Source organism: Anguilla rostrata, chromosome 9 (assembly GCF_018555375.3).
Source record: "Anguilla rostrata isolate EN2019 chromosome 9, ASM1855537v3, whole genome shotgun sequence".
Lineage (NCBI taxonomy): Eukaryota > Metazoa > Chordata > Actinopteri > Anguilliformes > Anguillidae > Anguilla > Anguilla rostrata.
In genome coordinates, this window is record NC_057941.1 from 25,001,555 (window position 1) to 25,018,503 (window position 16,949).

The following is a 16,949-nucleotide window of genomic DNA, read 5'->3' on the forward strand; positions in this document are numbered from 1 at the left end:
GTATGATCCAGTCCCAGACAAGAAAATGAGTACAGTAACATACCCCTCCTTCTCCTTGGCACATTCCACTGATAACAGAGGGGAGTGTTGTGTGTGAACCAAGACACTGCTATACACTGTAGCAGAGCTGGAGCGTACTGGACTGTACTAACTAGCGTAGCATCTACACTGCCTATGAGGGTGGGGTCCGGCTTTACAGAAATCTGAGACACAGAAAGCAAGAGATAGAGGGAGAGAGAGAAGAGGAGGGAGATTGCACCAGGAGAGGAAGACAACAAGGGTAAGGGAGAGGGGGAAAGGAGAGAGAAAGGCAAAGGCAGGGCCCAGATTTACACAAATAAGCCATCACACCTCCACAGACCAGCCTTTCTCTGCCAGACTCTCTCCTAACATACCTCCATTTCTCTTTCCATCTATTCACCCAACAGCTTCTATCTGCACATCTTGCCATCTGTCCATGTCTGCTCATCTTAATCATTCACCAGGGAGCTCTCTACATATATATTTTTCAGTTCTAGTCTAAAAAATCAAAATCTAAGACATCCACCATTTTTATGCGTCCATTTCCCCACCCATTTTAATTTTTATCAGCTCCTTTGAGATTTATGCTTATTATGGTAGTGTGGGTCTGCTTGCTCACAGTTGCGAGTATGTCTGTCTGTTCCTTGGCCTAATATGCTTGATTTGTGAGTAGTTCAATAATTTCAGCAAGCTATTTTTTAATGGCAAAACCTTAATTTACTAAGTTTTACTATTGAAATATTGAAGGATGATATTGTACTTACGAAACCCTAGGTGGCAAGTGGCTGTATTTTTCTTCACCATTTGGCACAATATTAATTTTGACTTATTGTTTACATTTATAAATGTGATTGGAGGTATTTGAATAGAAAGAATAAATGTATGAATGCTGCATGCTTCAATCTAAAGTGAGCTATTTTAATCTTTATCTTCAAGTTTTCAGCTAATTTTCTTGTGTAGCCTTTGAAGCAAATCTTGAATAGGTATATACTAATAGATAATGTTTACAGTAAATGTACTGATGCAAATACAATGCAATACAGACCTGTCCTGCTACATGCTGAAGTGTAAATAAAACTCCAAAGTAATAAGATCTATCTAAAGTATGTTTTGAAGACAGCAGAATTAGTGTGAAGGTAGAAAAAGATCAGTTGAGGAATGGACAGATTTTTACACAAGCATGCAATACATTTGGGGAGAATGAAGATGATCTGTTTTCAATCACTGATAGTCTATTTTTAAAGAGTTTTTTAATGTTCGATTAAAAAAAAAATTCTGTCTTGTGACAGTTGGTTAAATTTTCTGATGGTGTTTTTGTGTGTGTGTGTGTGCGTGTGCATGCGTGCGTGTGTGTAACAGGATGAAAGGAGATACCCCAGTAAATAGCACAATGAGTGTCGGTCAGGCCAGGAAGCTGGTGGAGCAGCTGAAGATTGAAGCCAGTATGTGTCGGATCAAGGTGAGAGCCCACTCTTGTGCCTCATAACATGCATGTGTCTTAATGTTCCTTGCTTCTCAGGTTACAATTTGACTGACTTTTAGTGTATCCTCTCTCTTTTGTGTATCCCTACCTGAGTTATATTCACTGAACATCTCATTTTTGGCACAATATTAAGAATTACATGTTATAAGTAAATTTAGGTAAATTTAGTAAAAACAAAAATGACAGGATGGCAATGGGCAGAGTAAACATATCAGTCACAACAAATATGCATCACACTCCTTATTGTTCATTTGAACATTCTTATTGAGTGTGGAGAAAATGATCTGTTATAAAGTTGTTCATGTGTTTGTAATGCTTTGGTGTCTGGAGCAGTTCAGTGAGTTAACACGGCTCAAGGGTACAGCAGCATTCTCTCCTGGGATTCAACATCATGAATGAATTCAGTACCTTAATCGTGGATGCTGAGTGGCTTATGCACTCCAACATATGGCTACGCCCCAGTCTGGTACTGTGGTACTGTTGCGACAGTGGCTGGTATCACCACGTTGTCACATAAATGGCTGTGGTATTGCCTATGCAGGGAGTGTTTTGGCTGGTGGGATCGTCTTCGTTTCATTGTATACCAGCGACTCCTCCAGTCGAACAGATGGCAGCAGTCTGCCTGAGCTAGCTCTGCATGAAGGGCTCAGCTGGGGGACTGCACAGTGGAAAGATGTGGTGGTTAACAGCACAGACCTTTGAGGAGAGAATATGGTTCCATGCATTCTCCTGAAATGGCAGACCTTGAAGCCACTGGCCTAGCCAATAACTAAAATCATGTATTTTATACAAGGAGGAAAAATGTATTTAAAAACAAACAAATGTAGTGCTGCTCCTTCAGCTCCTTCAGCTGTTGCTATGTGCCGCATGCAGTTCCTCTCTGCTTTGCATATCCATGTACCTCGCGTATCTTACCCTCTGATCTCACTGTGTCCCACGTTTTCCTTCCTCCACCTCCAGGTGTCAAAGGCAGCGGCAGACTTGATGGCATACTGCGATGCCCATGCCTGTGAGGACCCTCTCATCTCTCCCGTGCCAACCTCTGAAAACCCTTTCAGGGAGAAGAAGTTCTTCTGTGCCCTCCTCTGAGCAAAAAGAGTGGTCGAGAAGGGTGCTCAATACCAACAAAAATAACAGCAGATAACAGTTTTACATACATACACTCTGTATAAATAACATAGCGAGACACAGTGAGTAGTTTTTGTTTATACTGTATTTTCTTTTTTTAAAACAAGTTTAGTAATTATGACAGTTCTTAAGCTTAAATGGACCAACCTTGTAAGGTTTGAAAAACTTAGATCATACCCCAGCAGGTTTTCAGCACTCATAGTTTAATGTGCTTATCTGAAGTTGAATTTTCACGTGGTAAATGTGAAATTTGCTTGGTTAACTGTCAGTTATATCATTACCCACCACAAATTGCATTGAACCAAAACTGCATTTTGGCACAAAATCTATGAATCAGTTGTTCCCCAAAGATGACATTATGTTATAATTGACAAGCTAATCTACAGACGGACAAATATAAGACAAAAACACACACCTGTTGAAATAAAGAGCAACGGAATGGGGGAGGACCACACAATCTGTCACAATACACATTTTTAAAAAGTTCACATTTCCTCCCCAATTTCTCACTTTTCAGTCTTATATGCACTTATTTTAAAATGTAGAGTGCTGATGCACAGCATAGATGGACAGTGTTTAGGTTAATGAGATACAGTGAATCAGGGATCATGGTTTAACTTTAGAACAGCAATTGGATGGGATGAGTGGAAAAAAATATAAAGCTGGTGAGCTTGATACATATATACACAGTCACTAAAACAGACTCAGACATTCCAATGAAAGCACAAAAGTGTTTTTCCATCAGGCTGTGGGGTTCAAATTATTTTTGTGAGCCAGAACCTCAACAGAGTAATACAGAGAGAACAGGGACTACCTCCAGATGAAATAGCATCCATGTTAAGTGCGGCTCTATCTTAATATACTATTAAAGCTACGGTAAAAGTGTACAGACAAAATTTCAAGCTACACAATCATGTAATTATCAAATGCGCTCAAGAAAGGATTTTCCATTGTTAACTCTTGGTATGTTTACAGGATATATTGTGTTTTTGGGACTTCCGATGAAAAAACTCTGCTGACTCAGAACTGATGTGTGAAACCTGTCACTGTATCTAAATATCTAACACTTATTGGAAAACAGAAAATGTAATGGAGGTGTGTGTCATCAGAATGGGATGGGGTAGTATGCAAAAAATTCCAAGGTCTCAAAATGATATTAAAATACTCCCGCTACCACAAATCATTTAATGGTGTCTTTAATCAGGATGCTGCTTGTCTATGGTACCATCTGAAGCTTTTAATTAGCAAAGCATTCTGCCATGCCACTTAAAAATCCATATGCAGTGTTTTTGAAAACCATTCTTACTGGCAGTATCATGTCTTAAAAAGTTAAAAACCAGACAAAACACCCATTACATTTAATTTTAATGCAAACAATTCTTTAAAAATAGAAATTACAGGAAACAGTCAAATATTGCTGGACATATTCTGTGATACAGTGGATAATATATTTTTAATTCCCATTACCCTTGCTAATCAGTTTTTATAATCAGTTAAACCTTTTAGAACTGTTTATATTTTTTTTAGAACATTCATGACAGCAGCAAGTCTTCCCCATCCCCATCTTTAAGGATGGTTCAGACAGAATGGAATTTATCATTTAAACATACAGCAAAAGGATTTTTGCAACTTTAATAGTTAGATGCGTGTTGCACTAAAATGATACAACCATAATTTCAAATAACTTGTCAATGTACAAGATTGTAGCTTGAGAGCACAATTCACACAAACAGGGCAGGGAGCACAATGCAGTACAATGTAACGGTTTTACTTCAAGTTTAAAATCAGTTTAGCTTTAAAATTTAACTTTAAATGTAATTTAGCTGAAAACAATAAAAAAATTAAACAGATCAATTATGCATAAGAGAAATAAACCGAGATTAACTGAATAGCCTGTTCTCTAAAAACATGCCCATGTTCTTATATGACAGGGAGATGCGCCGTAGTCATCTTGTATGAAAATATACAATTTTGTTAATAGACATTTTTTGTTAAATTCTCTATACTAAGTTGCACACATGGAAAAACGTATACATTGCAGTTGAAAAAAAGTTCCCTCTCTCTTCCATAATACCACATATCATTAAAGAGGTATGGAAAGAACCCCAATCACAATTGACTCACCCACCAATAAAATTACTGAAGAAGCACCTAAAAAAAATGTTTTTTTCATTGTAAGAAACGGAGACTACAACTGCTGCAAACCATTTTCAATTCACTTGCGCTTAAAGATTAGCATGCAAGTCAAATTTCTGACTTAAACCAGTTCACAGTGTTAAAATGTACATTGCGTACACAGATCATGCAAGATGGGTGTGAGTTGGGTTGCATGTAAACTGTACACAGACATGTGAACACAGGAGAGAGAAAGAACTGTGAGGACACTTGGATTCTGTGTAACCACAGACACAGTGCTGATAGCATATTTGGGAAGACAGTACTACAGAAAGGAGTCGCACCATTCTCGCAGGCACCCATAGCAATCTCTCTGCTGCTTGGCGTTTGCACCACACGCATCCTTTAGCCAATCCCGGAACAGTTCGTCATCCTTCCTCAGCACTAGGAACTGCCCCAGGACCACGTATGCCTTCAGAGAGAGAGAGATTAGATTCCAAGGTGAAAAATAGGAGTCTCAGACTCACTGACAGATGGAGAAAAACATTTTTGATAGTAAAGGAAAATCTTTTCTTCTTCTAAAATCAATTCTTATTTTAACTTTTTGGTCCAATATACATTGTTCTTCAGGAATGCAGATGTTATTAGACAGAAACTAAGGCTCACACAGAATAGCATTCTCTGTTACCTTGTCAAAGCCCTTTTCCTCTAGCCTCTTTCCCAACACCTCGCCAATTCCAGCCAATGCCATAACTGGCTTCTCTCCCATGGGCTCAGCGACAAACTCCTTGTGCTTTTGGGATGTTGATGACATGGTGGCTTTGCGTCACTGTTTGGTTTTCTACCTGGTTGTGCCTCTGGGACCCACTAGAAAGTAAAAAGTATATATATATATATATAGTTTAATATGACGTATGACGTATTCTATGATGCAATAAGTATCAAACTATGTTCGGACACATAGTCGGGGAACTGTCTGCCATTTTTGATTGCAATGTCGCTCCTTTTCTTTTGACTGAGTTAGCTAAAGTTAGTTAATTCGTAAAACTAAAGCTTTTGGCGACTTATGAAAAGTAACCAAAATTATGCATCCTTCATTAATCGTCGTGAGAAGAAACAAGGGAAGAACAAAAACGAAACTAACTCTCAAAACGAAACTATTACGAAGAGTAGTAAATTGGGGGCGTGGTCAGTTACTGTGTATCAAAACAGTGTATCCAGCCTTCTTCTAATGTCAGTTTTGTAGTTAACGTTTGCTAATTCGTTTATATTGATTGATAATATATAAACTAATAACTAACGAATACACTAGCTAATACAGATTCCATCAAAAAAAAAAACCTAGTTACCATTACTTGTCGTCCTGGTGTAGTCCAGTTATCGATACAACAAGCTTAATAGCCTATTAACTTAGTTTTGTATTCATCTTTGCTACATTACTGAACTGCATTCGCTGTTTTTACGTGGCGTTACAGACCTTAAAGCATTTACTGTACGGCAGAAGCTTACCTGGTTTACGATTCTGTGCGAATTGTTCTGGAGTCCAGGAAAGGCACAACCGACTGCCACAGACCAGAAGATTCCTGACACTGCCCAGAGCCTACCAAAGAAATTGCTAACAAATTCCAAGACTACTTCCTGATCCGGCAAGGGTTATTCCTGTTCCGGGCGCCAACTTCTTTTGCCGTATTTCGTGGCCTGTTAGTCCATGAAATAGTTACATTCAGAATATATGTATCTTAACTGTATCAAAATGAAGATTCAGCATGTAGATAGGCCTACCATACAATCATCATGGAGAAAAAATGTTATAGTCTCTCAAATTCTACTTGGCTTAAAATCCTTATATAGCCAGCCCTGCACTATTTTGCAATAATGGCAATTATCTCTTTTTCAGAAATAAATAGAATCTCACAGGTATCCAATATTGATTCAGTGTCTATATTTAGAAATACCGTGTATTTCTAAATATTGTACTGTCTTTTTATGTTCATAAATATATTGTATTAACAACCTCGTGTTTGTCATTTTCACATAGAATTACGAAGATCACTCATACTTTGTAGCTTTGTGTAGCCCACAGACATCAGCCAGTTGGCTAGGCATATGGTGTCCCAGTTGTCCTTTTAGTCTGTCCGATGGTAATTTAACAGCGGACACACTGAACGCAGCAGATATTTATTGTGGATGTCCCATAATCAGTCAAGCACAACAACATAAACTGATAACTGCCACCTGGATGTCTTAAGTCAGATGGACAATAAATAGTTTCAAAATTCCATGTTCACTACCACAGGCGTTTAGAGCAAACCTTCCTTAAGATTTGTAGCAAATATACTGCCCTTTATCAATGTATAAATCAAATAATTTTAGAGCCAAGATGTTTTCACAGAAGTGGCCATACTATATTATTGCTATAATTGTCTGCATTTTATGAGCATAACATCTCACTCAGCACTTAGTATATACTTTATTTTATTTTTGTTAATCTTCATCAAGGATTTGAATATAAAAAAGGAGTCTACTCTATGTAGGAATGCATACATGCATGTACATATGTGCGTGTATTTGTGTGAATGACAGCAGTTCATGCTGCCATTTTGTAAAATGTACTTTTATATTAAAAAACCAGTCCACAATTCTAACATTAATACAGTATTGTTCTGACATTACAATTTGATGGTACCACACACTAATGCTCTGAGGGAAGCAAACAAGGACCAAAGATTTTAAAAGGGTAAAATAAATAAATTTAAATTATTAAAAAAAACAGGAAAGGGCCATAAACATACTAAGTTCTTTATGTAAATTATGACAGTTTACATTGTATACATAATTCAAAAGCAAAAGCAACAAAAAGTACCCTCTGCACATACACACCAAGTAGTCACTAAATTTTATTCATTTTCAAAAACAAACATTAAAATTGTATGTGTATGTGTGTGTATGGTATGCACATCTGCTCTGGTCCCACTTCTCACCCATGTTTATTTGGTGATGGTGTTTCTGTGGGAGGGAAGAAAAAAGCAAATTATGTGCCATGAAATCAGATCACGTGCCAGTACACATGTTAAAGGGAGTAATACATGTTCAAGACAGAGTTCAGAGGCCAGTAAAGATTATTCTTCCCTAGGTATGGAATGGTTCTAGAATCTTAAGAATCTGCTAGCACCGGACAGAATGTATCATAATTAAGGGAGAACAGAGGAACAAAGCGGTGTAAAAGTATACATTATGTACTCACGCATTCATGCTTTTCCCACTACCACTGAGGACAATATATGGGGTCTTCTGAGACTTCTGCTTCTCCTGGAGCAGAGCCACTGTGCCGAGGGGAGTGTCACTGCTGCTCATCTTCTTCAGCAGCTGGAGGGCAAGAAAGCAAAAGGCCTTATTAATAATAATAATAATAATAATAATAATAATAATAAACTTTATTTATATAGCACCTTTCATATCATAAAATGCAGCTCAAAGTGCTTTACAAGAGCAACAATAGAAATCAGTACCACAGGTATTAAGATAAGATAAAAATAGAAATAAAATAAATTGCTAATGATAATAGCAGAAATGACGTAAATTAAAAATAAAAATAAATAAAGAAAATAATAATAATAATACTAATAAAAATAGAAATTAAATTAATAAAATATAATAAATTGATAATGATAAAAACAATCCTAAGATATAAAAATATAAAATAATAACAATGGTGTTAAAATAAAAAGGTGAAATTAATCGAAAGCAAGATCATAAAAATGGGTTGAGCTGTTTCTTAAAACTATCAACAGAGGTTGCTTGTCTTATTTGTAATGGGAGTTTGTTCCAAACCTTTGGTGCATAAGAACAGAAAGCTGCTTCACCATACTTTTTGTAATTCATTCTTCACCACAACATCAATATCTCTACATCCTGTCAAAACTACATCCTGTCAAAGCTGCTAAGATTCAGACGCTCCTTCCAGTTCATTAATATGTACCATATGTATCTTTGTGTACAAATTAACGTATACCCGTGATGACCTGAAACCCTACCAAAGATAAATCTAAAAAGAAAATTAAATGAGTACAGTGCTTCATTAGAAAACTTTGGTCTGTTCCTTCTACTGTGTGCCATTTACTCTAAGCGTGGATGTTCAACTGTGGCAAAAAAGGTTTTTGTCACTCACTACTTTAAGAGAAAAAACAACAAGCTCAACAAATTAAAAACTTACCGCTTCTTCCTCAAGCTTTTTCATCCTCTTCTCAGTCTTCATCTTTCCAGAACCTTTCCCATGGAAACGGTGGGAGAGCTGCCTGAAAGCCTACAGAGACAAACAGCAGCCCATTAGACTCTGCATTCTATCCCTGATATAAGGAGAGGGCTGTGCTCAAAATATCTACACGGCAACATATCGCAACTTGCCTCTTGGTGATCCACATACCGACACAGCAATTTTCAAACGAATATGTTTTAAAAATTTGCTTTGTTTTGAAAATGAATTTTCATGAAATGTGTGCATCTGTATCAGCAACAAGGTGAAGATTCAAGTGCAAACAAAGGCAATTCATAATGTAACCTGATGGTGGCAGCACAGCTCCCCTGCAATTCAAACATATCCCTTCACAAAATGGCTGAACGGCTATGACGCCAGGTGGCCCCTTTCAAATGGCAGAGCGAGGCATTCGGGTCTAAACTGCCCTCTATATCTGTGCGGGCTCAGGCAATCTTAAGTGACAATAAAAACAATCATAGAAGTAGAATTCTGCAGAAAGACAACAGGGATAGATATTGTGTGTCGAATTCCGAGCTATTGACAATGGCCAAATGACTCATCCCTAGCTGTGATTGGCCAAGCAAATCATTCACTGAGTTTAGGAGGTGCTGTAATACGACAAACTGATTCTGGGGCTAAATTTGGCAGTACCTCTTTTGGCGTGAGCTTGCGGCCAGATTCATCCACATATTCGATCTTGACATCAGGCTTATAGCTTTCCTTCTCCTTGAACTCCTGGGTGAAGCCTCTGTACTCCTCCCTCCTGCTGTACTTGTCATCTATCATCCTGAAGGGTCCCAGGGAGGCAGGGGAAGGAGGAGGGAAGAGGGTTACAAAGGGAGAGCGGTGTGAGCCATACTGTTACATTATTCAAAATGTCAAGAGTTTCAGTGACGTCAAGCGACAATGTACTGCAACTCCACACGCATTCAAATGGTTTTCCTGACAAGCAGTATAATTTCTGTCTGCAAAACAGTGACAATGACATCGAGCACACAGACTATGGGCAGACAAAGCCATTAAGACCTTGTATATGGATATGCATTAAACATGCTAAAACAATAGCCACCTTGGTAAAATTTAACATCCAATCCCACTTGGCCATTTGGCCAAGAGATTAATATTGCACTAATGATTTCCTTTGCAAATCAAGTTATCAAACAGACACAGAGCAGTTCATGTTTTATAACTGTTTGATAGTCTCTAAGTACATAATGCAACTACTTATTAACTGCAATAACAGGAGTATAAATGGACACTTACATCTTGTCTTCAATGCAGTAATTGTCATTTGGCAGGGCACCTTTTGGGGCTCGAACCCTTGCAACTTTCTGCACCTGAGTGTCCAAGAGACCTGTGAGAAGGAGAGGGGGAGAGAGAGAAAGCTGTATGTGTGTGTGTAGTGAACTGATAAATGACATGCATGGCTTTAGAAAAATCTGAACATTATACATATAATAAAAAATATAAATGAGGATATTCTGCATGCGAGGACAGAACAGTTCTCTCTATGGCTGTGACTGTCGAATATCTGTGAATTCCCTCTGCTCACCCTTGTTCTTGCAGAGCAGAAGGGCTGCAGCCAGTCCAGAGTTAACAATGGGCTCTTCATCCAGAATGGTGGTGGAGGCAGTGGAGAACTGTTGAAGGACAGGGGGTCATGCAAAAGCGGTGCAAGCCATGCTTAACATTTCAGGCATTTAGGAAACGCTCTTCTGCATTGGCGGGTTACACAGACTACGTTTTATATGCAGTCCATTTATGTAGCTGGATTTTTAGTGATGGAACTCAGGTTAAGTACCTCTCTCAAAAGTACAACAGCAGTGTCCTACCAAGGAATTGAACCTACAACTGCAGTTACAAGCCCAGCTCCCTAATCATTATCCTACACTGCTGTCCAATATTAACAAGTTATATTAATGAAGCAAGCGTTGGGTCATGTGGTAATGGTAAGGTAATCCACTTTAATTTCCGACAGTAAGCTGATTCTAGGTCGCAGGCAGCAATCAATCACAAAACAACGTTGCCTGTAGTGTTATGACATCTTTATAGATAACATTATACTAAAAATTCTGTATCTGGTATCAGCTAGCTAGCTAACGTGTAAACAAAACTCTCAACCCCCCGAGTTTTCCAGGAACACTGACGTCACTTCGGCTGTTCATTAAAAACAGTTTCTGAAACGGCCTATAGCTCAGTACAACATGCTGCTTGCGCAGGATAGCTAGTACATCTTTACAGACACACAGCATTTGTTACCATGACATATTATTCCTGCAAACTCACGTCAGGCTGTTTCTGCTCCTCGTCCAGGTTGACCATGCTCCAGCCCACGTTCTCATCCAGCTCTGAGTCAGAGCCTCCAGCTCCATCTCTCTCTTCCTCCTGCTCAAAGTCCTAAAACACAGCATCCAAACACAACCTGCATTACTGCACTCACTGACTACAACTCCCACAATTCCAAGGCTCTGCACTGAAAATTATATTCCTCAGTGGACATTTATGAGTTTCTAAAGAGCTTTGCAATGCAGGTTCTCAATGTATGCATACCACCACAATTTTTGCAAATTGCACCTTGTGCATCAGATAATGAACAATTTTGCTTTTAAATTGGAATTATATTGTTGCATAGTTTGTACTTACGCAATTCTGTCTTTAATTAGATTCTGTGAGGATGGGAACAGTGCTAAATAAAAAAAAATGCATTGCATTTATTCATGGTCACACTTACCATGATGTCTTCCTGATCCTCTCTGTTTCCTGAAAGCCCATATGTGGGGATGTCTCCCAGAGTCCGGCAGAACTCAGAGGTGGCATTGAAAACGATGTTGTTCTTCCTGTCCGGATCGTCGTCATCGTCCCGCGCTCCTCCCTGAGTGACCAGCACTTTAACCTGCTCTGCCACCTGCAGGGCAGAGGGAGTATGAAAGAGGGCCACTGTGAAGGCACCCTGCTTGTGAGGTCCACCAGCTGAGCTCCACACCCACTGTGCCTCTTACACAGAATGCAGTCACACGTGAATCTCACACAGGTTTGAATGCACAGACAAATCACCTGCACACGTGCACATTCACACAATCACACGTTCACACAATCACGCACGCGCACACACACACACACACACACATCACGGACACACAAGCGCACACAAGCACGCACACACCTTCTCCCCAGAGTCTCTGAGCATTTGCTTCTGTTTCAGCCTCCTCTGCTTCTCCAGCTGCTTCTGCAGCTCCTGCTCTGCCTCGTCCTCCTCCAAAGTGGTCGGCTCTGGAGGGGAGAACTCCTCTGGGAGACAGAAGGGAGGGACACGGGAGAGAATAAAAAATAACGAGTGTGAGACCACCCTAAAGAAGACCAAAATGGAGTATACTGCCATACACTGACAATTCACATTATTGAAAGCATAATGATATGTTTATTTCACAGCAGTATATTTTCCAAAAAAGCTAAATACAGCAGTATTTAATTGACAACACTTAGAAGTGCTGAAATATCTTGACAATACATTTTATTTTTCAGTGCATTCCACTTTGGAAAGGATAAACACAGCATATCCCCGTCTACCACCTGACCAGATATGCTGGGTTCCTGAAAGTGTTCCATTTCTCTATCTCACCATCGTCACTGATTTCCATGTCCTCCAGTCTGTTGTCATCTGAGCGCTGAATGACGTCCGCCGGCCCAGCAGCCCCCTCCTCCCCAGCGTCGGCTTCCGGCCTGCCCTCCCCTGCCTCCTCAGTCCCGTGGCGCCCGCGACCTCTGGTCCTGAGAAAGACGGGCGGGAGATTTCCATTCAGCGAGGCACGAACGCGGCGCAGACCAGGAAAACACTTTCAGTGGGATAAAGCGGTGTGTGAGCGTGCGGTGTGGCGGGCGGTAACGGAGGCGGAACCTGGAGCCGAAGTCCGTGTTGCGCGTGTCGTCCGGAAGCACGTCCACTGGCTTCACAGGTTTCTCCTTCTTTCTGATCTTCTTCACACGCCGCTTCGTCTTCTTGAAGCCCACCTGCATAACCGCACAACGCACGTCGTTAAGCAAAGCTCGCCGTAACATGAAAAGCAGCACATAACAGCACTGTCTGTCTTTGTGGATCTCACCTAAGCCACTACATGGGAAACACACAGCAGGCATATTTAAGAGAGGAAACTCTTAAACAGCTGGCTCATTAGCAACTGAAACTCCACAGCACTGCCCTCACTGAACCAAATGCTAGAGGCAACGGCATGATGGGATTTTCCTTCCTGCACAGTACTAATGCACAGTTAGTCCTCTGAAAGCCGTACCCTCTTGGAGAAAGCCATAAGAAGTGTATAAATGGGTGTGTCCATCATGTGATCAGCAGGGAATGGAAAAGAGGGTAAGTTTCAACAGTGCTTGTATGTATCCATTTGAATGATGTAAAATCCACCATTTCTGCTTAGCAGAAGGAGCAGTGTAGTGAAAAGCGCAAAACCATCGACAACACGGCTCACCATAAATCTCCCACAGCACATATGAGAACATTGCAATACACCACATCTTGACCATACTTCAACATTTTAGAGTCAGAAAAACCAAACTAGCCAAGGCAGGGAAAAGCAGAGGGCTCCCTCACCATCTCCTGTGGGGTGTAGTACTCGGAGGCGATGGTGAGCGCGGGCAGGTCCAGCGTCTGGGCCTGGCTGTGGAGGGTCTCCCTGATGGCCTGCAGCTCACGCTCCCGGTCCCCCTCGGCCCGACCCCCCGCGCTCAGCCGGAAACTCTTCTTCTTCTCCCCGTCGATCTCCTCGTCGTACTTGGACAGCACCGTACGGGGTTTTAACTGCACACAAGACAAAACAAGTCATTCCACAAGACTGCCACTCACATTTCAGTTACTTCAGATTAGATTATGCTGTTATCAGTGAGGTCAGTTCTGAATATAATTATTTGGATATATTTTAAACCCTCTTCATATAATGACTTTGAACTGTGATTAGGTCAATTTGAATTTTTACTGTATGCATTAAAAAAAACTTTCCCCACAGCTTGCAGCCAATCACAATTGCAGGAATCATTCACTAACCGTCACCATGTCATCCACGCTCTCTTCCTCTAAGTAAGGCTTGTATTCTGGCTTCTTCTTCTTTAGCTCCACATTCTTCTCCGCCTTCTCTCTGTCCACCAGCCCCACGTTCACCAGGACGTCCTCCTTCTCCTCCAGCACACCTGCAGCATTCAGAGTGAAAAGAGACAGAGCAAGTGAGGCCAGAGCACGTATGGACACAGGACTGGTGATGCTGGCATAGACACCCATGCACTTGTAAACATACACACCAATATACTTGCTTGTTCACAAACAAACACACATACACAGACAATCATATCTTCCATCACTCCTGACAGAGACAGTGAGGAGCAAAAGGATGTGTAATCACACAGTGCACACCCTTGTCTTCCAGTGTGAGGATGACGGTCTCTCCCTCCTTGAAGGACTCCATTTTGTGCTGAACTGTGAGCCCCTTCAGGTCACCGGAACCATAGACTTCCTGCGCAAAATACACAGATGGACAAATGAAAACCACAGTCTCGGGTACACTGAACTTAACTGCTGATATGTTAAAGAACTGACAGGGTGAACACTCGGTCAGCTTCACAGGAGTAGCATTAATAAATCTCACTAAACGCAACAGTGCTGTTAAAACCATGTCTGCGGTGAGCCACAGTAATTAGCCAGTATTAGCCGCTCACTGGCGATGGCTAAACTGGCTGTTAAAAGTATTCAGTAAATAAGCTAATTGAGGAGAGAACGAAGAGCAACACATTTGGGGTGACCGCACCTTTCTGCCATGCCCAAACTCCTGCTCCACCAGGTTGCTCACACCAAACTCTTCATCCATTTCTTCCAGAAGCTTAGCCTTGAGGGAAGGGAGACAGCAAATGAAAAACAAGGCAAAAGCTTGACAGAAGAGGAAAGTAAAAGAAACTGCAACACAGCCTTTTCACCACCTTCCCCCCGGTACTCACTCTCTTCTCTGCCATCTCCTTTTCCTTGGCCATTTTGCGACTCCGCTCCACCCACGCCGCAGTGTCATCCAGCCAGGGGTCGTCCTCCGCCAGGGTCTTCACCTTACTGCCGACACAAAGAGAGAGACTTGAACCACGGACACGCAGCATGAGAAGCTGGCCATTAGAGGAAAGCATAAAGGAATCATTTGTGAAAGAGCAGCGTCCTGTGCACTGCAGGGAAAACCCACCCAAGCTTCTGGTTGAGCAGGCGCTTTTCCTTAAGGGCTGCCAGCTTCTCTCTCATCTCCTTCTGCTGCTTGAGATAAGCAGGGTTGATGGTCTCTGCCACCAAGGGCTCCTCCTTGGTTCCAAGCTCTGCAAAGCATACCCAGTGCTTTCAGGTCACCAAAGGCACAAGACCACCTCTCTCTCACAATCACTGAGTGTCTGTGTCATGCTATGTACATTGCTTGATAATATGGGTCATAACGAATTTCTTTCCCCAAGGTGGAAAATTCCAAAGTAATTCAAAAAAACGTTTAACACACTGCCACAACAAAAATGACTGCTGGACAAATCCACACGTGACACAGAAAAACGGCTAACTCAGTCATCCTCACCTTTTTTGCTTTCATTCAACTCCAGGGGCTTCAGGCCAAGCTTGGCCCTGAGTTTACTGTTAAAGAGAGAGGCCATAGAGGTTACTGAGAAGAAACTCAAAGGCACGATTGTCATCAACGGTGTTAATACTGATACGAACATCACTGCACAATTATCTCCAATTTGACTTACTTCGTTTCTTCGATGCTGAGCGATGCATCCCCACCAGCAGACTTTGAAGTACCAGCTGGAAGAATAATACAGAGCAAGAAACAAAGATTGCGTTACTGTGTCATGCCAAATATTCATCCGCTACGATAATAGAAGGTAGCTAGTTACAAAAACAGCTACCAAGGAATACCCTTAACTGCTTTGATGAATATTTATGTAAGCTAGCGGGCAGTGCTGGGAGTCAATATTAGTTTTTGTTTATTCCATTTACCATTACTCTCCTCATATGTGGTATCCACTTTCTCTTTCTTGACCCGAGGCTCCCCATTACTCTTTTCGCCTTTAGAGCGGCTTTCCTTCTCAGTCCCACGGCTCCCTCTCTCCTTTGATCGGGACCGTTTCCTCTTCTCCCTTTCACGGTTACCGTCTCGTTCCTTTTCCCTCTCTCGGTCCTTATGACGATGCTTCTTGTGGTCCCGGTGCCGTTCTTCTGCGTCCCTTTCCCGGCCCTTTTCTTTGTGTTTCTTCGATGAGCCCATTTTGTGTTTTGTTGCTTTAGTCCGTAAGCTGACGACGCTACAAAAAACACGCACGTAACAAAATACTTATATAATGTAGCTAGTTAGGCAGTTTGTTTACTTCTAGCTAGCTAGCGTTGTAATCAACAAAGTAGCTAGCTAGCAGGGTAGCTACCTTACTACGAGACGGTTCAAAACCCCCCCAGAGCAGGTTAACCAGCTATACAATTCCAAACCTCCAAGAGCACCTATCCCTTTGTTTTAATGTCAAAGATTTTAACTATAGAAACATTTTAGAAGTTAAATAAATGCAACTGGCAGCAACACCAAAAAAGCAATAATCGCACTCCTGTCGTGCACTCGAACTTTAACCTTATCATGCATAGACATATATACGTATATGTTATCATGATACACTTCCTGTTGAAGAAAGGCAGCACCTGATTACCACAGCGCAACCTGCTGCACAGGGGTGTTGCCGCTCTGACTATTCGGAAAAAATACCCGAGATTTGATTAGTGATTTTCAACGAAGCCTAGGCAAAGTTTATGACCTTGTGAATGTTATGCGCATAAGTCACTAGATTGTATTTTTTTAAATGAGAAATTGAAACAAAGAAACTGACAAATGCGTATAATGCTTATTGAGAAGACAAGACCGTGTAAAGACCGCAATGGAGAGAGGCAAT

General features: G+C 41.1%; 3 protein-coding genes and 1 long non-coding RNA gene across 4 annotated transcripts; 1 reads left to right on the top strand and 3 right to left on the bottom strand.

The window, feature by feature from the left end:
* The first annotated feature begins 78 nt into the window (after positions 1-78).
* LOC135263347 (guanine nucleotide-binding protein G(I)/G(S)/G(O) subunit gamma-3) lies at positions 79-3,006 on the top strand. Its single transcript, XM_064351269.1, has 3 exons — positions 79-280; positions 1,381-1,480; positions 2,465-3,006. Exons 2-3 carry the CDS (start codon positions 1,382-1,384, stop codon positions 2,591-2,593), a joined length of 228 nt encoding a protein of 75 aa, XP_064207339.1. The 5' UTR covers positions 79-280; position 1,381; the 3' UTR covers positions 2,594-3,006.
* LOC135263348 (uncharacterized) lies at positions 1,255-2,555 on the bottom strand. Its single transcript, XR_010332446.1, has 2 exons — positions 2,420-2,555; positions 1,255-2,162 (listed from the first exon to the last, which is right to left on the bottom strand). It is a non-coding gene; the product is annotated as an uncharacterized LOC135263348 (long non-coding RNA).
* A 974-nt stretch (positions 3,007-3,980) lies between the features above and the next one.
* On the bottom strand, positions 3,981-6,418 carry LOC135263346 (barrier-to-autointegration factor-like). The gene is made up of 3 exons (XM_064351268.1): positions 6,257-6,418; positions 5,436-5,614; positions 3,981-5,219 (listed from the first exon to the last, which is right to left on the bottom strand). Exons 2-3 carry the CDS (start codon positions 5,559-5,561, stop codon positions 5,073-5,075), a joined length of 273 nt encoding a protein of 90 aa, XP_064207338.1. The 5' UTR covers positions 5,562-5,614; positions 6,257-6,418; the 3' UTR covers positions 3,981-5,072.
* Positions 6,419-7,530: 1,112 nt separating this feature from the next.
* sart1 (spliceosome associated factor 1, recruiter of U4/U6.U5 tri-snRNP) lies at positions 7,531-16,642 on the bottom strand. Its single transcript, XM_064351257.1, has 20 exons — positions 16,015-16,642; positions 15,765-15,819; positions 15,593-15,648; positions 15,221-15,347; positions 14,991-15,096; positions 14,804-14,881; positions 14,413-14,512; positions 14,050-14,192; positions 13,600-13,806; positions 12,898-13,010; positions 12,622-12,770; positions 12,166-12,290; positions 11,734-11,907; positions 11,289-11,399; positions 10,555-10,642; positions 10,266-10,356; positions 9,654-9,789; positions 8,961-9,050; positions 7,992-8,113; positions 7,531-7,753 (listed from the first exon to the last, which is right to left on the bottom strand). The coding sequence occupies exons 1-20, from the start codon at positions 16,280-16,282 to the stop codon at positions 7,735-7,737; spliced, it is 2,358 nt and encodes a 785-aa protein (XP_064207327.1). The 5' UTR covers positions 16,283-16,642; the 3' UTR covers positions 7,531-7,734.
* Between the last annotated feature and the right edge of the window lie 307 nt (positions 16,643-16,949).

Excerpts from the sequence above, each read along its gene's own strand:
- sart1 (XM_064351257.1), bottom strand. The coding sequence starts at position 16,282 with ATGGGCTCATCGAAGAAACACAAAGAAAAGGGCCGGGAAAGGGACGCA. Across the intron at positions 14,882-14,990 it reads AGGAGATGGCAGAGAAGAGA|GCTAAGCTTCTGGAAGAAAT; the intron begins GTGAGTACCGGG and ends CCTTCCCTCAAG. Across the intron at positions 12,291-12,621 it reads CATGGAAATCAGTGACGATG|AGGAGTTCTCCCCTCCAGAG; the intron begins GTGAGATAGAGA and ends TCTGTCTCCCAG.
- LOC135263347 (XM_064351269.1), top strand. The coding sequence starts at position 1,382 with ATGAAAGGAGATACCCCAGTAAATAGCACAATGAGTGTCGGTCAGGCC. Across the intron at positions 1,481-2,464 it reads CCAGTATGTGTCGGATCAAG|GTGTCAAAGGCAGCGGCAGA; the intron begins GTGAGAGCCCAC and ends CTCCACCTCCAG.
- LOC135263346 (XM_064351268.1), bottom strand. The coding sequence starts at position 5,561 with ATGTCATCAACATCCCAAAAGCACAAGGAGTTTGTCGCTGAGCCCATG. Across the intron at positions 5,220-5,435 it reads AGGAAAAGGGCTTTGACAAG|GCATACGTGGTCCTGGGGCA; the intron begins GTAACAGAGAAT and ends CTCTCTCTGAAG.